This window comes from Triturus cristatus, chromosome 11, assembly GCF_964204655.1.
Source record: "Triturus cristatus chromosome 11, aTriCri1.1, whole genome shotgun sequence".
NCBI lineage: Eukaryota > Metazoa > Chordata > Amphibia > Caudata > Salamandridae > Triturus > Triturus cristatus.
This window is the reverse complement of record NC_140594.1, coordinates 210460508-210482261: the sequence shown is the minus strand read 5'-3', so window position 1 is coordinate 210482261 and position 21754 is coordinate 210460508. Positions and strand designations below refer to the sequence as shown.

The 21754-nt window shown below is 46.6% G+C and overlaps 1 protein-coding gene across 9 annotated transcripts in view; it reads right to left on the bottom strand.

Moving 5' to 3' along the window:
• ACACB (acetyl-CoA carboxylase beta) overlaps positions 1 to 21754 on the bottom strand; it is a 2187049-nt gene that overhangs the window by 848835 nt on the left and 1316460 nt on the right. For all 9 annotated transcript variants that reach the window (XM_085633342.1, XM_085633341.1, XM_085633344.1 and 6 more), the window contains 2 exons: positions 13431 to 13634; positions 12244 to 12399 (listed from right to left, as the gene is read on the bottom strand). In XM_085633342.1, the coding sequence (XP_085489468.1) occupies positions 12244 to 12399; positions 13431 to 13634 (360 nt within the window). The remainder of the gene's footprint in view (positions 1 to 12243; positions 12400 to 13430; positions 13635 to 21754) is intronic.

Sequence of the window (21754 nt, the reverse complement as noted above, 5' to 3'; positions counted from 1 at the left end):
GCCCTGGGTACCTAAGGTACACTGTACAGGGGCCAATAAGGTGACCCTATCCAAATGGGTTATGCACCTAAAGTACATAGTATCAATTTAGAGAGAGAACAGCAGGGCTGTGGGTCTGATTAGCAGGCCCACAGCCACATCTAAGTCGAAAACCAGTAAAGCAAAAGCAAAAAGTGGGGGTGAACATAGAAAGCAGACCCTACTCTCCTACACAACCCCCCCCCCAAACTTAGGGACATTAAACTAACCTTGACCAGTTGAGTCTTCATGTTCTAAGTGGAAATATCTGGAGAGTCCATCTGCATTGGCATGGTCAGTCCCAGGTCTATGTTCCACTGTGAAGACCATCCCCTGTAGGGAAATGGACCACCTAAGAAGTTTGGGATTTTCACCCTTCATCTGATTTAGCCACAAGAGGGGCTTATGGTCTGTCTGAATCTTGAAGTGAGTGCCAAACAAGTATGGTCTCAGCTTTTTCAGGGCCCAAACCACAGCAAAGGCCTCCCTCTCAATAGCTGACCAACGTTTCTCTCTAGGGGTCAGCCTTCTACTTATAAAAGCAATGGGCTGGTCTTGACCATCTACATTCAGTTGTGAAAGAACAGCTCCCACACCTAACTCAGAAGCATCTGTCTGGACAATGAACTCTTTGGAGTAGTCTGGACTTTTCAGAATAGGTGCACTGCACATGGCCTGCTTCAGGTCATCAAATGCTTTTTGACAGCTTACTGTCCACTGAACTTTCTTTGGCATCTTCTTGGAGGTCAAGTCATTAAGTGGTGTCACAATGGACCCATAGTTCTCAACAAACTTTCTGTAGTACCCAGTCAGGCCCAAGAAAGCTCTGACCTGAGTCTGGGTAGTTGGAGGAGTCCAGTCCTTTATGGTCTGGATCTTGCTCTCCAGTGGTTGAACCTGACCACCACCAACTAGGTGGCCCAGGTATACAACCTTGCTCTGCCCTATCTGGCACTTAGTGGCCTTGATAGTGAGGTCTGCCTTTTGCAGGGCCTCTAAAACATTCCTCAGGTGGACCAGGTGATCCTCCCAGGTGGAGCTAAAGACAGCAATATCATCAAGATAAGCTGCACAATAATCATCCAACCCAGTAAGGACTTGATTCACCAACCTTTGGAAAGTGGCAGGTGCATTCTTCAAACCAAAGGGCATTACCACAAATTGATAATGTCCTCCTGGGGTCGAGAAAGCAGTTTTGGCCTTTGCACTCTCAGCTAGTCTGATTTGCCAGTAGCCTGCTGTCAGGTCAAATGTGCTCAAAAACGTAGCAGCTGCCAGTCTGTCAATGAGCTCATCTGCCCTAGGTATTGGGTGGGCATCTGTCCTAGTGACAGCATTGAGACCTCTGTAATCCACGCAAAACCTCATCTCTCTCTTACCATCTTGGGTGTGAGGTTTTGGCACAAGAACTACAGGACTAGCCCAAGGGCTCTCTGAAGGTTCAATGACTCCCAGCTCCAACATCTTTTGTACCTCAACTTTTATGCAGTCCCTGACATGGTCAGGTTGCCTGTAGATTTTACTCTTCACAGGCAGACTGTCACCAGTGTCCACCGCATGGGTGCACCAGTTTGTCTGACTTGGGGTCAGAGAGAACATATGTCTGTAGGATTGCAGAACCTGTCTGCAGTCCTGTTGCTGATGGACAGTGAGGCTGTCAGAAAAGACCACACCATCAACTGAGCCATCATCAGGGTTCTGAGTCAACAGGTCTGGGAGAGGGTCACTCTCTTCCTCCTGCCCCTCATCTGTAGCCATGAGTAAGCCCATGTCTGCCCTGTCAACATATGCCTTCAATCTGTTGACATGAAGCACCCTGTGGGGGCTTCTGGGAGTCCCAAGGTCCACCAAGTAGGTGACTTCTCCCTTTTTCTCAACAATAGTGTGGGGTCCAGACCATTTGTCTTGGAGTGCTGCTGGGGCTACTGGCTCCAACACCCACACTTTCTGCCCTGGCTGGTAAACAGTCAGCACAGCCTTTTGGTCATGCCAAGCTTTTTGGAGTTCTTGGCTTGCCTCAAGGTTTTTAGAAGCCTTCTTCATATACTCTGCTATCCTGGAGCGGAGACCAAGTACATAATCCACTATATCAAGTTTGGGTTGTCTGAGAGGTCTCTCCCATCCTTCCCTTACTAAACATAGGGGTCCTCTTACAGGATGCCCAAACAAAAGCTCAAAAGGGCTGTAGCCAACCCCCTTTTGTGGGACCTCTCTGTAAGCAAACAGAAGGAAGGGTAAAAGGATGTCCCATCTGCTTGTCTGGTAAACCTTTTATCATTCCCTTTAGGGTCTTGTTGAATCTCTCAACAAGCCCATTGCACTGTGGGTGATAGGGTGTGGTGAACTTGTAGTTCACACCACACTCCTTCCACATTGCAGTCAAGTATCCTGACATGAAGTTGGCACCTCTGTCAGAAATGACCTCCTTTGGAAAGCCCACTCTGGAGAATACTCCAAGCAGGGCCCTTGCCACAACAGGAGCTGTTGTGGTCCTCAGGGGAATAGCTTCTGGATACCTGGTGGCATGGTCCACTATCACCAGTATAAATCTGTGCCCAGATGCTGTTTGTGGGTCCAATTGTCCTACAATATCTATGCCCACTCTTTCAAAGGGAACCCCCACCACAGGTAGTGGTATGAGGGGGGCCTTTGTGGTGCCACCTGATTTGCCACTGGCTTGGCAGGTGACACAGGAGCGACAAAACTCCTTGGTATCTTCTGACATATGGGGCCAGTGAAAGTGAGGGACAAGCCTGTCCCAAGTCTTGTTCTGGCCTAAGTGTCCTGCAAGGGGAATATCATGGGCCAAGGTAAGAAGGAAGCCTCTGAACTTCAGTGGTATGACCAACCTCCTGGATGCACCAGGCTTGGGGTCTCTAGCCTCTGAATACAGTAGCCCTTCATCCCAATACACTTTATGGGTACCTTGAGCATTCCCTGCAGCCTCAGCAGCAGCCTGCTGTCTGAGAGGTTCAAGAGAGGGGCAGTCTAATTGAGCCTGCCTCAGATCTGCCCTTGAAGGTCCCCCTGTCCCAAGAAACTCAACCTGATCAGGTTCAAGTTCTTCTAGGACAGTTCCTTCAGGGCTCTCAGAATCATCCTCCTGGGAGGGCTGATCCACCACCTGAGGCAGGGGGGAAGGCACAGCCTTAACCCTACTGCTCTTTCTCTTTGGTTGTGACTGGTCCATAGTTTCAGGATCCAGCACTTTTTCAGTGGTGCACTTTTTGGCCTGTGACCTGGTCACAGCAAGGACATGTGCATCTATCCCCAGCATTTCTGCATGGGTCCTATACTCCACTTCAGACCAAACTGAAGTTTCAAGATCATTGCCCAGTAAACACTCTACAGGAAGGTCTGAACTAACAACAACTTTCTTGAGGCCAGTTACCCCTCCCCAGGAGAAGTTAACAATAGCCACACAATGGGAGGTAGTGGCATTGCTAGCGTTGGTCACTAGGTAATTCTCACCTAGTATGATCTGTCCAGGGTCCACAAAGGCAGGTGTCACCATTGTGACACTAGCCCCAGTGTCCCTGTAGGCCTGAGCCATTCTTTGGTTGATAAAAGGAGTCTGTCTGTACTTGCCCAGGTTACTGGGGCCTACAGTAGAGGACAAAGCTAAGTCCCCATCACAGATCAGAACAGCCTGAGTAGGTATTCTGACTAGGCCAGAATCCTTCTCAGTTCCCAGGGTTAACCCTACTACACCCTTTTCCTGGGAACCACCACTTACAGCTGGACTAGGGGGTACAGTTGCCTTAGGGGCAATGGTGGCTGGGGGCTTATCCTTTTTGGTGCACTCACTAAACCAATGTGAGTTGGACTTACAATAGTTGCACCATGGTTTCTTTTGGCCATCTTTCTTTTTATCCTTTTTGGGACCACCCTCCCCTGAGCCTTTTGGGGGCCTGGTGAAGACTTCTGGTCTTTTTGTTTCTGGTCATTACCCTTCTGGTCTGCCTTTTTCTGATCATCGCCCTGGTTCTGGTTTTTCTGCTTAACTCTAGTCCTGACCCATCTATCTGCCTTCTTTTCCAATTCTTGGGGAGAAGTCAGATCAGAATCAATCAGGTGTTGATGCAGTAGCTGGTTTTGACAGTTGTTAAGGATTTTTTCTCTCATGATCAAATGATACAATCCTGTTTAGTCCTTAACCTTACTTCCCACTAGCCAGCCTTCCAGAGCCTTAGTGGCACAATCTACAAAGTCAGTCCAGTCCTGAGTCTGTGTCTTCTGGGTATCCCTGAACAACAACCTGTATTGTTCAGTGGTTAGGCCAAACCCATCAATCAGAGCACTCTTCAGGACAGTGTAATTGTCTGCATCCTCATCACTAACTGTGAGGAGCTTGTCTCTACCTTTCTCAGAGAAGGAGAGCCACAAGATAGCTGCCCACTGACTTTGGGGTACCTGCTGTACTTAGCAAGCTCTCTCCAAAGCAGTTATCCATTTGTGAATGTCATCCCCACACTTGTAGGGAGGGACAATCTTGCTCAGGTTTCTATTATCATAGTGCCTGTCTCTATCCTTAGGGATATTGCTGCCACCAGTGGGTTCTGACCCACTTAACTTTTGCTCTCTAGCCAGAGCAAGCTTCTCCTTGGCAAGGGCAAGTTCTTCCCTCTGAATCCTCAGATTAGCTTCCCTCATTCTGGCTTCATGCTCCTTTCTCTCAGGGGAAGTCATTCCCCTGTGAGAGGAAGCATTAGAGATGCTAGAGACATGGGAGTGGGTGGATTCCCTTGAAGGGGATCTGTCCCTCCTGCTTCTCTGTGTAAGCCCACTTGGGGGTCTGTATGGGGGGACCCCATGCAAACTCCCATGTAAGCTTATGTTAGCCTGGCTAAGTCTTCCTACTTGGCCCTGGCTGTCTACCTCTTCATCTGAAGTCCCATCCGACTCATCTGTGGTGGGTAGACCCTCCTTTGTACCTAGGGTACTGGCCTGTGAGGCCCTAAGAGCATCATACTCCTCTAGGAGTTGTACTAGCTGCAGGAGGGTAGGGGTTGCACCCTGTTTTAACTTTCTGGAGGTACACAATTGTTTCATCTCCTGAAAAGTTAGGGTATCATATCTAGAGGGGGTCTCTTCAGACCTGCCCCTCCTGAGAGAGCATCTTCTTGATCTCTTCCCAGAGACATGATCTAGTGAGGGTGTGGTGTGTGCACCTACCTACACTAGTTGTTTCTACTAAACCTCTCTGGTAGTTGTAGTCAGGGTGTGTTACTCCCTTCAACCTACAACCACTAAGTCCAGTAGGACTTAAGTATTATAATCTATGTTATATGTACCTAAACAATATCAGTGTGATCTTTCAATTTAGTTTCTCAAGATTACAATGGTATTACAACAGCAAGCTCAGACCCCAACCGCTGCTCACCAATGTGAGAAGTTGGCCTGATGTATGATGTCACTAGTTCTAGTGTACACCTTGTATCAGTCCAAACAACCCTTATGGTGATTGGTTGTAAAGTCAACCTTATAGACCAGCTATCCTAGTGGTAGCATGGACAAGAGCAGTCTTAGGCTAAACTCTGAATGGCATGTGAAGCCAGCTGTGATACCATATATAATCCCTTGAATACCAAATGAAAGGACACCACAACAGATATATATATAAAATAAAGTGTATTTATTCTAGTCAAACCCTCAGCACTCTTTATGAGATTAGAGGTAAGTACAACACAGTCTTATTTAAGCATACATTAAGTCACACAGGTAAGTAATACAGTTAGGCCCTAGGGGCCACGCAAAACATATACAAAGTAAGTGGTATAAGGACCACTGTCACGGAAATAGGATAGGCCTAGGGAATCGCTGGGGCTACACTACACTAGCAACCGTTAGGAAGTGGGAGGCCCACGGGATTCAGGTGCAGAGTGGAAACACTCACGCATAATGCGTAAAAGTCGATAGAATTACTAGCAGTTAGAAATTAACAGTTTAAGGACACTTCTGAAGCAGCTAGAGAGTCGAGACTCGGAAACTAGACCCTAGGATAGTCACTACCCTTGTGAGCACCGAAGTACCCAAGTTACCTAGCCCACGGACTGCGGGTGCATAGGTGTGAACTTGCGTCGGGTTTCATCGTGGACTTCTATGGATGCCTGAAGGAAAGTTGCTGACAGGCAGTCAGTGAAGAGTGTCCGGTGGATCCCAAGGCTGGGATCAAGAAGAGAGGATACCTGCAAGCAGAAGGGACAGAGTCAAGGTCACTAGTCAGTGACCACGTGGAACCAGGAAGGAACCAGGCGATGTCGTGAAGATTGCAGGTGAAGGTGAAGCTTGTTACTGCAGCCACGAGGACCAGGGAACGTCGAGGACGACCAGGACCAGGAGGCGAGCTGTCCCACGAAGGCTCTTGCTGTCGGCGGCGTCGAAGTCGAACTAGGACTCACCAAGCCTTGGCAAGCGGAACCCACGAAGAATGGAGGACTTGCTTCTGGTGCAGACCAGGAAGGTCTGGGGTGCTTCTCTTTTGCAAAGAAGCGGGAGCCAGTCTGGAGGAGCCAAACCAGCGGTGAAGATTTAAAGGTGTGTCGTCACAAAGGCCACTAGCCAACGGGCAAGCAACCGGACAGACGCGGCAAGCATGAAAATGCAGAAGGGCCCCACGCAGGACTCGTGGAGTGTGGGGGGCTGATCTTCGGTGAAGATGGTGCTTGGGGTTGGGGCTTCTCAATCCCCGGTGCACAACTTCGAGGGTACCTCAGAAGCTGCGCTGGAAGATACTCGCCACTTTTCCCAGGTAGCCGGTCCAACGTCTCTCGTCGCCTCCACGGATCTCAGCTCGGCTGTGGATGTGGATCAGGGTCGGAGAAGTCTGGAAGTCAAGGCTCTGGTCGGGCTCTGCAGTCGGTCCCTCGTAGAACTTTAGCAAAGGTTAGTCTCTTGATGGTGCCTGTTTGCACAGGGTAGCCACTCCTTGGCCACAAGGGAGATTCTTCAGTCTTCTTCTTTCGTCGAATGTCGAAGGTCCAGAGTTTCTGTTCAAGTTGCAGGTTCAGGATAATCTAATCTCCTGGGGCCCAGCTACCACTCTTATCCAAATCTGGGGGGCTGGGTTACCTGCTAGGTCACGCCTTATGGGTGGGACCTGGGAGGGGGGTGGTTACACCCCCTTCCCTTTGTCCAGTTTCGCACCAGGACTGGGGCTGGAGAGCCCCAGCACCGGTTTGAACTGGACTATGCACGGGACACCTTGTGTGCCCCAGGCATGTCTCATTCTTTTCATCCCTCCCTGCCCCAAAACACTAAGGCCTGTCTGGGGTGGTGCTCGCACCTCCCAAGGCAGGAAACCTATTGTCCAAGCCTCCCTTGCCGGGATCACTCCCAGCAGCAGGAGGTCAGACTCGTGTCTGTGGCAGCAGCATCCATTTTGTGATGCTGGGGCTCTGGTTAACTTTAACCGGGTAAGTAGGTTACAACAATATCCTCATCCCCAGAAATGGGATGGGGGTATTATTCCAAAGTGTTAGACACCTTACACAACATGTTTTGATAAAGCCAAACCATAGTTACCATAACCGTTTAAGATTATAAGGCACTTTAAGAGTATATGGTAGGCTATATCATAGAACAGCTATAAGGACATGGTTCTGAAAGCTGCAGACAGGCTCAGCTCATGCTAGAGCACCATCTCACATGTTACCAAGCACTCTGCCTCTAGGATTGTTAAGGCCTGCCATAGGAGTGGCTGATAGGTACACATGTGTCTATATGTAAGTTAGGTATAGGAATACTACACCTAAGCAAGGGGTGATTACACGACATTGCCCCAGCTGAGTGATCAGCCAGTTGTGTCATAATGGAAGGCCAGGCCAGGGGTGGCATAATACATGCTGCAGCCCCTGGTAGGCCTAGGGTACACCTATGCCCTGGGTACCTAAGGTACACTGTACAGGGGCCAATAAGGTGACCCTATCCAAATGGGTTATGCACCTAAAGTACATAGTATCAATTTAGAGAGAGAACAGCAGGGCTGTGGGTCTGATTAGCAGGCCCAAAGCCACATCTAAGTCGGAAACCAGTAAAGCAAAAGCAAAAAAAGTGGGGGTGAACATAGAAAGCAGACCCTACTCTCCTACACCTCCCATCGGCCAGAGCCTGGGTAAGTCGTGTCTGGGCCTCCTCCGGGCACAGGGGCAGCACGTCCTCCACCGTATCCCACAGAGAGTGGGAATAACAGTCCAAAAGACAGGCGGTGTACAAGGACCGCAGACCCAAACTAAGGGAGGAGAACAGCTTTTTGCCAAACTGTTCCAGTCTCTTGGAATCCCGGTCCGGCGGAGCGGTCGGGAAGGAGGATTGGGAGGTAGAAGCCTGGATAACCAGGCTCTCGGGGGTGGGGTGTTGGGACAGAAAACTGGGGTCACCCGGAGCAGGGCGGTGGCGCCTGGCGACGTTCCTGTCCACAGGAGGAACTGTGGAGGGCTTGGACCAGGTGCCCTGCAGAACGTCAATGAGGGCCTCATTGAATTGCAGCAGAGGCTCAGTGGAGCTTGCTGCAGACTGAAGCACCTCGTGAGGACGTTAGTCCTCACAGCCACGGCAGGCAGCTCGAGCCCAAGGGCTGCGGCCGCCTTGCGCAGCACCACAGAGAAAGCAGCACCCTCCTCAGAAGCCACAGTCGGAGGAGAGATGAATCCAGTGTCTGGTGAGGTATCCAGACCACTGGCCTCCCCCAGTTCATCTGCCCAGTCCTGTGACAGCTGAGCCTGAACGGCCATAGGTTCCTCGGACCCCTCCCATTCGCCCCCGTCATCCGATTCCTGGTAAACAGGAGGAAGGTGCGGAGCCGGACGATAGACAATGTGTCTCTAACGGCGCCGTACGCGGCGTCCATCGACGCCGCAACGGCGCCGGATCCCGAGCGGGGCTGAACTGGGGCTCGACGCCGAGCGGAGCCGGCGTCGGAGGTGGAACCGGTGTCGACGCCGGCGGAGGAGGCGTGACGAGGTCGACCGGCGTCGACGGAGACTCGGGGGCGAGTCCCTCGGGCACCTGCGGCGTCGGGGCCGGAGCCGTCGACGGCGCCGGGGCCGGAGCCGCCGGCATGCAAGGTTGCCCAGTCGGGTCCGCGGGGCCCGAAGGCGCGCCAGCGGGCGTCGACGGTGGAGCCAGGCTCCTCATGGCCGAGAGGAAGGCACTGACTTCCGCCGGCGTCGCGTCAGTCCCAGGGACCGGCGGGTATGGGGACTTGCGCGGCGCCTGCGGCTCCGCTGGAGCTGCGGGGGTGACCCCACCCTGTCCCTCGGCCGAGTCGCGCGACCGGCGAGGGGAGTCCAAAGAGCGGTGTCGCCTCTTGGACTTCTTGGAGTGCTTCGACTTACCCGAAGACTTGGAGCCAGACGAGCGATTATGACGTCGGCTGCGGCTCCGCGACCGATCCTTGGACCTCCTCCTGGACCGGGATCGAGAGGGGCGCGGAGCCGAGTGGCGAATCTCGAGGAGCTTACGGGACCGCTCCCGTCTAGCCTTCGAGGTCAGGGCCTTCCAGTCCGAACACGACTCCGCGTCGTGGTCGAGGCCCAAACAGTAAAGGCACCGGCGGTGATGATCCGTAACCGACATCAAGCGGTTACAGTCAGCACAGGCTTTGAAACCAGGCATCCTACCGGCACCGGAGTCGAGACAAGATCAAAAAGGATCAAAAAAGTTAGTCAAAAAAGACTAAAAGGGGTAGCTCTCCCGGATCTGCGCTTACTGGCACGGAAAAAAGAAGAACTGACGTCAGCGCGCGAGGGCGGCGTCTAAGTAATCCGACGACGTCATCCCGGCGCACGACGCCGACGACGGATGCGGAGCCGCAGACGCCGCCTAGCGACGCGCAAGGGGTATTGCTGACGAAAAAATCTTACGGATCTAGTCTGACTCCTGGGGATATTCTAAGGTTAGGAATCTAACTAACGTGTTTCTTTCAGATAGAACAGGCAACAAATACAATACAAATACGGGAAACAGTCACTAAAGCAGCGCACAGAGAAAACAGGCAATACAATACAAATACGGGAAACAGTCACTAAAGCAGCGCACAGAGAAAACAGGCAACAGATACAATACAAATACGGGAAACAGGCAGCAGATCAGACCGAATACTAACCGCTCACCACTGGGCCACCAGGGATGAGGCACAGGAGGGAGCCTGCAGGTGGAGGGTGGACCCGAACACTACTACCTTTCTTTGTATTTACAACGTCAAGTTCATCGATCTGCTGACCATGGGTCCTCCTACGCAGCAGCTACTCGGGAGGAGGTCACTATGATCCAGGAGGTCAGATCAGTCTCCCCACCAAGTTTCAGGATGCCAGGACCCTCTTGGGCAGCCCTGCACCAACACTTGGGCAGCCCTTGGGCAGCCCTGCACCAACACTCGGGTAATGGACCCCTTGATGCAGCTAAGGCTTAGGTAGTGTCCAGCCCAGACACAAATACTGCGAAGTCCGACGTACCGACGAGGGACTTCAGTATCACAGAGGCCAGCACCGAGAATGGCCCTGCTGTCCTGCTCTGTCCCCATTTTCAGGTTGACACCAAAAGTAAGAGCTTTCAATGTGAGCAACCCGACGGACAAAACACCTTTGCACTTGAGCCCACCCAGCCAGAGTTCAAGCCTACAGATGGTGCACCCTTGCTCATGAGACTCTGAGCCCCCTCTGGGTTCTGAAGGACTCATCCCCAAGTCCCCACTTGCAGCACTTTTCTGCCTACAGGTTTCTCCCGAGACTTCAGCAGTAGCGTTCGAGGCCACCCTTGCAACCAGCACCTCTGAACCTGGACACCCCAGGGCAGGTAAACCAAAACTGCTGGTGGTTCTAAGGACCTCGGCCCATACATTTTTTTTTTTGGAGAGTTTTATATAGTGCAAACTTAACCCGAATCCAATCAGGTATCAGAGCACTTTACATAGCACCAGTTACATTACATGAGGACACACATTCATTTTTTTGTTAGGTTACTTACCTAAAGTTCAGAAGCACAGTCCTGTAAGTCGTTTGCAAGTGACCCTTTGTAGTGTATGTTTTTCTCATAGGATAACATTACCACGTTAGAGTCTCATGCCTCAAATCTAACAGCTGTATTTTCGAAGCGCCTGACAATCACTAATTTGAAACATTCTCACCAAATCTCGTAGATCTTGATATCTAAATAAATATAAAAATCCATGTTATTTTTCTAAATTAGTGTTGGATTTCCTTCTTTTTTTTTTTTTTTTTTTTGAAAAACCTTTATTGACATTTCAATCATTAACAAGTATGGGCCTACAACCCCCCGGGGCCGGCCGCTAAGCAATCAGAGCAATAAGAGCCAATGTAAACACAGGCGGCACCTCGGAGAGCAGAATCTTCATTCCAATATAGTCCGGCCAGTGAGCCACGCAGGTAGGACACCAGGAGAAAAAGGGTTTTTCATTTTATAATGAAACAAGACAGTAGGATCAGGTGCCAAACAATTTCCCAACAACGATAAGGGGCAAGAATAATAGACGTAAGCAGTAAGCAGCAATCTATTGGATCAATGGCGCAGACACGGGAAATTCCGGATGGGGAAGAATATCAAAAACAGTTGCGCCTGCAGGCCCCGGTACCTAACGCCCAGAGAACACCCCGGAAACTGTGGCACACATGAAGAGGCGACGATTCACAACAAAGGAGGTGTACCGCGCTGATCCCAGAAAAGAAAAAACAAGAAGGGATTTCCTTCTTGAGTGTGTGTCTCATTCATTGACTCTGTGTGTGCAACAAATGCCTAACACTACCCTCAGATAAGCCTAAGGCTGCTCGACCACACAACCACAAAGAGAGTACCTTGGAAATGCTAGAGCAAGCCTCACTAATAAGAGATACCTGCAGTGTTTGCACAGTGCACCTCACTTTGGTACACTATATAGAGAGCCAGCTTTCTACAGCTACCCATTACATGATGCCATGTTTCAACTCCTATCAGGTCTTTAACAATGGAATTATTCACCTAGGATGCTCCAACGACAATAACCCTTTATTTTTGGACACATCTATACCATATCTTACTATAGAGTATTGGACTACACATTGGGTTATCTGAGCCAGTATTTTAAATTACATTATTCAATGTTGACACATGATTTATTAAAATATGTCATGTGAATTCAAGCTACAGAACAAAAAATGGCAAACTGTTGAAAATAGCAAAAGACAGAAAAAGACAGAACATGCATTTTTGGGAATTCCATAATAGACTTACCTGTCTGAACATTTCAGGGAAATCATACACATAAGTGGTTCCTAGTGTCTGTGCTTGAAACCGCTTTGACTGTAACAGATCCTTTGTGACATAGGGTGTATTAATCAACATTCCATGCATAAGTCCATGTCTGTCACCATAGGAGTGAAACATGATCTAAAACAAAGGGAATAAACAAAACATATAAGCATTTGTGTCGTTTCCAGCCCAATCTCCTACCATACTACAGGAATAGTGATTAAGAATAAACAGTCTCCATATAAAGGAACGCCAATTTAATCCGTTCTTTACGATAAATTCAGGAATGTCAGATGCTAAACCTAATTTTAATCACTGGATTGTATTACTCACCAGCAAATGGAAACCTTGCACTGAGTTTTATCCTCACTTTCCTTTACAGTTATGCCTTCAGTAGATATTTCCAAACAGTGTCCATCTCTGTGCTTCACATTATCTCATTTTTACAGAATACACAACCTTTTCATGCACTTTATTTTTGCACTGACTTAATGTTAATTCTGTTTTACTGAGTAGGAAATGGTAAGAGAATGAAATAATCCTGGGATTTATGCTAAGAAGAAAGAAATGGAGAATGACGTGCATCATGACTAAAACTCATTGATGTTTTGGCTGATCCAATGTTGCTCAGAAGTTCTAGTGGCACCTGCAAGATCTGCATTGCATGACACCACAAATATTTATAAAACTTTCTATGCTACACAAAGGACTACTGTGATATGGCATCTTCCACATTTCCTAAAGTTTTAGGATAAAATATTTTTCGAATATGAAGGATAAAGGAAGCACAGTTTGTACCTAGATCGACTGCATTGCATTCATTACTTCGATGGAACAACATTCTCTGAAATAAACTACTTTTAATCATTAGAGCACAATGAGACCTAATGGAAGTTTGCAACTCAATTTTGTTTTATCTCCCATCTACTAGTGTATATTATTATGAAACTCCAGAAAAAACAAAAATGTCCATTATTTGAAATAGCACTATCAGCCATATTAAATCATTCCCCACTGCACTAGCAATGCTAATCTCCCTTTTCTGAAATTATGATGCATTTAGTTTATATTGTCTATTCATACTATTACTGTATTGAGATTACATACAAGTTACCATTTTGCTTATTTTTAGCAGACTGCATGAACTAAAATAAATTAGGATTACACACATGCCCAGTGCTAGGGTCAGTCACTTCCTTGTAGAGACTAATATCCAAATAGTATCCAGACTCGTTTGTTATAAAGAGCCGAATTGGGATGGCTTTTCCAGTGGGAGTTAACCGAATATTGATTTTCACTTCTGCTTGCAGCACACGGAGTTTCCATAATCTGCTCCCATACCTCATCACCATTGAGCGCACAGACTCTTCAATCTGAAAAACATAAAAATACTTCCTTAGTTAGCTGAAGGTTGATCAACAATAGATTACCATTATGTAAGTCAAAGTATCGTCCTATATGTCAAGTAATGTGATCAACAGCCATGCCCTTCATATAAATGTTGTGTGTGGCCTGGTTAACCATGACAACGTGGTTCACTTAGAGTTTGGCAGAGCAGAAGCAGCACTATCATTTGGTGGTGTTCCTGCCTCACCAAACCTGTGGTTCATTCACCCATATCGAGGTCAAGGAATCACGGGGTTTCTATCGGTGGGCCCTCAGACGCTACCGCAAGCATAAACTCTTGACTCAAGAGTTCATCCACCACTGACTAACCAGTGGGTTGGATGATGGTCACTGTTTTGTCCTTTCCAAAACAGACAAAAGGTTTTTCCAGGAAGCAAAATGTTCTGTCACAGAGGTGCGAGGAGGAAATACATCTCCTACTCCACATACAGCACATGTCTATTGCGGAGCTTGCAATATTTTGACCAGGTGAAGAGAGACATGGGCATGTCTCTATGAAAGGATCTAAATTGCGCAGTGATGGCAAATTTATATGAATATGAAAAATGCATACCATTTGAGAGACCCAAGAGCCATCCTGGGAGGACCACAACCATTACCAGGGACGCATATATCATTCATTATAAGGTTAATGCCTACGTGAAAAAATCATTGCTTTCCCAGTGTTGGCAAGGGTCCTGCAGTGTGATATTCTTTCCTCTTTAGTGTGATGGAGGAAGGTTCATATACTTGGTAGTCTAAGTTACACGGGATGAGGAGGTATTCAATAAAAGCAGTTTATTCAGAACTTTTGCAGTTTCTCTTCAACACTGTACAAAATGACAGTGCTCCCCAAGTTTTTAACCTCCTCCAGACCTTGCTTTTTTGTTTAAATCAGTTTTATTGTTTTTCAGCTAGGTTTAGCATATACATTACTTATACAGCTTTATCAGTGACAGCATAAATTGTAGATGGCATCACAAATCATATGAGTGAATATTGTGCAAAACTCATTGAAATTGATAATACAGTGCTGATTTGTATACCGTAATTGTCGTTGGTGAGCGTTTGCAGATGCTAAGTTTGCAACTTGGTTTCATAACAGAGCTGAACAATACTACAACAAGGCAACAGCCTGCAACGTATACTTTGTGTATGGCTACCGATAAGAAATTCTTTAATCATTGTCATTGTCCAAGCAGCAAGTCTCATTTCGCTGTCATTATGTGCATCATAAATATACATAGGGATAGGCTCGCCTGACTATAGCCCCCTCTGTGTATCAACCAGCTAAGAATAACTCCGCCAAAAAGGGAGTACATTGGAGTTGTCCCCATCTACAAGAGGCACTGCACAATCCAACTCCCTCGCTGCGCCATCCCCCTCCATGTTACAGTCATTTCAGCATGGGAGAGATGGCATGTCATTGTTAAAGTCTGCCATCAGCATATCCCAATGCAGGACAATAGGGTGTTTTCGAAGACCCAGAATATCTTCCCTGTGTAAGGCTATGCTCTCTGCCTGCGCCCAATAGGTAAACGACTACAACCAGGCTGTATCATGTGGAGAGATTGGGGGAATTTCCATCTGTGAGTAATTAGGCGCTTGGCCAAGATCAGCCCTTAATCAATAAATCGGAATGTAACTTTATATTTCTTGCCTCTGCTGTACCCCCTAATATGCATACCTCCCATGTGGGTGCAAGAGTGCTTCAGTGCAATGTAACAACCTGTCCATTACAGCCTGCCAATAATATGCGTGTAGAGGGCAGGCCCACAGCATATGAAGTCGGCATTTATCAGCAGACAGCGAGGACAGGCGGAGTGAAGTAGGCCCAATGTAGAACATACAATTGAATCAGGCGAAATCTGGCATTATGAGGGATTGTGACGGGGCTCTCCAATACTGCATCCCATTCCTAATCGGTGTTGAGGTGATTCAAGTCAGTCTCCCACTTACCACGTAGCTGCGTGAGGGGATGAGTTTTATGGGTGTGAAACAAACCCACCACCCACCTGATTCAATGCTTGCTGCGCCCTGGGACATGTAGGTATCTTCTCCAGACCTTGTTTTACTGGAGTTCAGGAGTATTTTTTTTAATACAGAATACATGAAGGTCTGCACACTACTGTGGGGCGGGGGCCACTCAAGGATCTCTTTGGCTATGCTACAGAGTAAAGTTTATGACTGTGGTATAGCACTCTCTAGCCTGGGCAAATATTAATAGGAGACTTATCTTTTTGAACTAAATGAACCGTCCTTTGTGCCTCAACAACGCCTGTAGCTTCGTGCGGACACACACACACGGCCATAATGATTAGTGTGAAAGGTATGAAGAACTAGTGATTCCCCTAGGCACCACAGTAAATAACTATATGGATCATGTGCTAACTGTGCAAAAAACCTCAACTATACAACAAACAAAATTAAGTATTTATTAAAATATAACTTTAACACATGTATATATATATATATATATATATATATATATATATATATATATATATATATATATATATATATATATATATATATATATATATCGCTGCTCCGTGGTCTTGCCTGCTGCTGCACTTGTGAGCTAAAGAGTAAGCTGGAGTTTGTAAGCTAGCCCATCCAGGGCGTTGATGATTGCAATGTGCCACCATTGAAATTCTGAGATGTACTGCATGTCAAGTGTTAGGTTTATCGCAATGGGAACAACTTGCCATAACATTACGAATGGTTGGTTGTGGAGAATAGCGCGATTCCATATAGGACAAAATTATGTTGTAAAAGAATGAATTGAATTCACGCGCGATCACTCACGACCTGTGAAGGTATTTGTTTATCAATTGTGGTTCCGCATTATGATATAGCTTTACCAGATTATTACATCAGGCTGTATTATTAATTTGAAACAATATATGTGAAGAATAACATATTACAAGATGGCGCTCAAAGTCGAGCAGAAGTCCTTCGTCCATTGCATGTAATTGATTTGAATTTAAGTTGCCACGGTAACGGCGATCGTCGACACTGACGAAGGCTGACGCCGAAACGCGTTTGTTGTTATTTTGTCTCGTGAATAAACCGTAAAAGTTTATACCCAACGTGAGTGCTGGCCCTAATTTACTGGAAAGTAAGGAGCTTGATATATATATATATATATATATATATATATATATATATATAAAATTCACTGAAAAAACCATAGGTTTCACACACGTTATAGTTAGGAATTAGCATTTAAAAAACCTTGCAAATTCACTGAAAAAACCATAGGTTTCACACATGTTATAGTTAGCTGGACATTTTACTGATAAAAAACCATTGAAATTCCCCCGTTATAGTTAGTGCAGGCAACTATAACTCACGCGACCGCAATCCTCTGCTGATGCTAATACTGTATTTAGACACTTATTTGCCCATGTCTTCTTCCATTAAATTTTAGCTATACATATGTTACAAATATTTTTTTTTCATATAGACACATATGTCATCAGCAGAGGATTGCGGTCGCGTGAGTTATAGTTGCCTGCACTAACTATAACGGGGGAATTTCAATGGTTTTTTATCAGTAAAATGTCCAGCTAACTATAACATGTGTGAAACCTATGGTTTTTTCAGTGAATTTGCAGGGTTTTTTAAATGCTAATTCCTAACTATAACTTGTGTGAAACCTATGGTTTTTTCAGTGAATTTGTAAGTTTTTTTAAATGCTAATTTACTTTACGCCATTCGTGGCGTGCGCGCCCACTTAACGCAGTTCGTTCCGTGCGCTCACGGTGCGCTTCGCGCACCGTGCGCGCACAGTGAGCACGCGGTGCGCTTCGCGCACCGCGCGCCCACTTTACGCAGTTAGTGCCGTGCACGCACGGTGGGCACGCGGTGCGCTACGCGCACCGCGTGCCCACGTTACGCTGGATGGGCCATGTACGCACGATGCGCTTCGCGCACCGTGCGCACATGGAGGACATATTATGCGCTTCGTTGTGAAAGGTTATCTTTTACATTTCAAAATGTAAGATATATGCAACGCACAAATGGTGCACTTCGGGCACCATTTGGACACGGGGTGTGGAGAGTGTGGATATTTTTTTTTTTTATTATTATTTTTACCGTACGCGTACGGTAAGCGTAATCGGCGATTTAAAAAAAAAAAAAAAGAAAAACTTAATTTTTGCCCTTGGGGATTCTTTGGGGACACCTTCATCAAGGCTAGGTGGTTAGGAGCTGTCTAAAAAGCCCCTTTGCATGTTTTTGGCCTTTGTTTTTCCTACCCCCCTCAGAGTGCGAGATAGAAAATGGCGGCCGCCGCTTCCTGGTTTCGACCGATTCGAATGTTTACTAAGATCTAAGCGCACGGTAAGCGCACCGTAAGCTGCCACAGATATATATATTGATTTAAATGCTATTTTCTCAGGATCTACTGAACAGATTTACACCAAACCTACAAAAGGCACTTCCTTGACATGTAGACTGCCTCTCTGCCACATTTCAAGAAACTCTGTTCAGCCGTTCGGGCTGTAGCTGTGTCTAAAGGTCCTATGGAAAAATGCATGGGAAAAACGCGTTTTGGGACCCCCCTTTTTTCTCAGCCCCCGCTTGACGAATCCCTCCGAGACTTTCAGGGTAGGAGCGGAGCGTAGCGCCCCACCTATTTTGAAAAATTTCGCGAGGATTCGTCGACCGGCGCCAAAGTTATTCCAAATAGAATGTTGTGGATTTCCTATGGAAACAGGGTCCTAACTATAACTACCTACTGGCGACCGCCAGTAGGTAATATATATATATATATATATATATATATATCATCTCAATATAAATTACAAGACAAACCTAAGATTACGTCAAAATACATATAATCACAAATGGCTGCCCATTTCTTATCTCAAATTGTATGGTGATGAATACATAAATAATTTTTTGATTTTAAAAAAAACCAAACCAAAATGTACAGAAGAAATGAGCCCTGGGTTGCACGAGCAACTCTTTTCCGTCCCACAGCAGAAGGAGGGCTTGGATTTTCAGATGTTTTTACTTACATCCTGGCTGCACAGCTTTGTCCCTCCCTGGATTGGAACCATGAGCCCAACGATAAACCGTTGGGGCAGGTTGAACAGGCCTTTTCCCCAGACCCCCTGGATGGGCTCTTATGGCTCCCTAAGTCAGTTTGCGCTAACAACCCTCCACTTCTCCCACTGACATCCACACTACTGACTTACTGGTAAGACGATCGCGGTGGACGTACAATTTCAGCTTATCCCTTCCTACCTACCCTTTTGGCTCGCAATTCATACTTTCTCCTAGGCATAGTCCATCTCGACTACTTTTGCTTGGACCATGGAAGATCTCCCGGCTGAGGGATTTATACATAGAAGGGGACTTTCGATCCAACAAGGGTCTAGCTGCAACACACACCTTGCTTATCGAATTGGGTAAGCACTACACTGGGCCAGACGACCCCCTGCCCTCTTAGTCATGCTAAGGGAAGAGACATTCATTGAATCCTTGTACCTCCCAAATGTTAGGTGTAAAGACACAGAACCTCTATGCCATGGAAAACCTTGCTGCCATCGTGAGGGACAGGGTGGCCAAGTCTGATTCACTGTTGTTTCCATTTACCACTTACATACGACGACAATATAGGAATGCACCCAACGTTGTCTAAAACACTAAGGGCTTCAGATTTATGGATGATGTCCGTGCTAGAACACGAAATTAACAAGCATTTACAATGCAATAGGTCTCGCAATCATGTGACTTTGAGCTATTGGCATTGAAATGATAATCAACACTACCACCTATAAGAAGGGTCTAAGGGAAAATTTTTAAAGACCTGCCCAGATTCTAATCCCCAAAAACTAGACTATACCACATAAGAGAATCGGGGGTCGAAGGGTAGACAGTACAAAGAATAAGAAAGGAGTAGGGTGTGTAGAATCAGTCAAACCCATGCATGATCAGAGCAGAGCATGGATTACCATCAACCTTACTCATCCAATGAGACAAATAGTGAGAGCAAGGACACCTCTCTTGATCGTTTGCATCATATGGTATCCAACTAGAACAGAGGTATCTCTCTCGATCGTAGAGACTGCCTCACTAGTTAAAGGCTCTATTGCTCCTTTTGGGTTGACGGAAAAGCGTCAAGAGGACACGTGAGAAACTGTGACCACCAGACAAAATGAAAGTGCAGTGCAGAAAAAGAGACTGTGAATTCTAAAAAGAGGTTGTGTGGAGAATGCGATATAATTCAGTTCACTCCACACACCTTGATTAAAAAGATGTGACAAAATTACCAGCAGTACTAACTAGTCGCTGCTAGATGAGGGTCGACATGTTTCAGCCTTAAAGGGATAGTGGCCCGCGGCTTTCTTCAGGACCTTTGTGCTTCAAAACTATGCTACTGCATTCAACTGATACATTTTCCTATAGTGCAGTGTGCCCCCACTTATAAGAAAAAGTGAATTTAAACAAAATTAGAGAGATAGTAATAAATACGACCTCAAGTTGTCCTAATCCTCAAAATCACAGGATGCAAGCATCACCTGTGGAGACAAGGCAATTAACACACAAAATCAAACTCAAAACTTAAACAGTACTGTCTACAAACAGGCAAATTAAATAATTGTGCCTGGTCATTGCTGTGAACAAATCTACGCAATGCTTACCCAGCGTGATCAGGGATTGCACCTCACCTACCCTGGAACCTGGCTCAGGTTAAGGAGGCCCCGCTCTGGATCGTGGGTGACAAAACAAAAAATGTTCTTCAACATGAGAGAGCCAAAGTCAATCCCAGTTACTAACTTGCGTTAAAATAGGCGCAAGATATTTTTATTTTTATTCTTTGTAGATAAGTTCACCCCCTCAGTAAAAACCCATACCAAAGTCCAAACCTCCTTCAAAAATACCTAGAAAGTGCATATTTTAGCCATTGTAAAAGCCCCAGACTGGCATTTAGATCGTGATCTAGTTTGTTGTCACATACTCCTATCAATCAAGAGGATCACGAGAATCACTAGCTGTTCGTACTCATCAAAATAACTGATGTTAACAGTGCAAGTGCCATCTGGAAGCGCCCCCGCAACACATGCTAGGTATAAAGAAAAGACGGAAAAACCACTCAACAGCTCTTACCTATCCGTCGTTGCCCCAGAATTTCCGAGCAGGATGGGAGGCAGCGTACAGAACCGGGAAATGCGTTTAAATCACATAAGTTCAAAGAGCGCGTCTCATGCTGCGTGACCCAACGGCTCAGCGGGCGCCGTGACACGTGACTGAACTACAAAAAGATTGCATGCCTCATTGGAAATGTAGTGATGATTAAACAGCACCGGCTTGCAGGCGCGTATGCAAAATGTATGCATAATGACGTGGACCATACATTACGCTTTGGATACAACGTTAATGCGTCACCCCTGTCTTTGAACCTTTTCCAAACACTCGTGTTAGGGAAGATTAGTTGAGAGCTGAGAACGAAGATAAACAGCGCTACGGTGCCCACACAGGACTACAAAAAAGTTATGTACCTCATGGGAAATGTAGTCACAATTCAAAACAACCGTTTTACAAAACGCGCATGCAGAATGCATGCGTGATACCATTAACCTTATATTGCACTTTTGGCATAAGGTTACTGCGCCACTAGCTCCTCCAATGCCATTACAATTACTTGTATTTAGAGAAAGTTGGTTACGAGTTGTCAAGGGAGTACCGCAGCTCTGCGGTGCCCACCAACTGCACGCGTGCAATGTTCAGGAGGAGCTCCTGCATCATAGGGGCCTCCTTGGAGATGTAGTTGATACTAGGTCAGCCAGCCAGTTTTATCAAACACTCCAACCTTCTTACTGAGCAACTTATGGAGAGACACTACCCACGCAAGCTGGTCAAACGGTCCCTGAAAAGAGCTTCGAATAACAATCGGGAAGCCTTGTTGGAACCACCAGTACCTAAGCCACCTCTTGAGCGTCTGACACTGGTTAGTATTTTTTGTACACTATCTAACGACATCAAGAAAAGCATTAAAAAACATTGGCGGATTTTAAACAGCTGCAAGGAGAAGATTGCTATGCCCCTTTTTGCTTTTAAAAGGTCAGGCAACATAAAGGACCGCTTGGTCCAC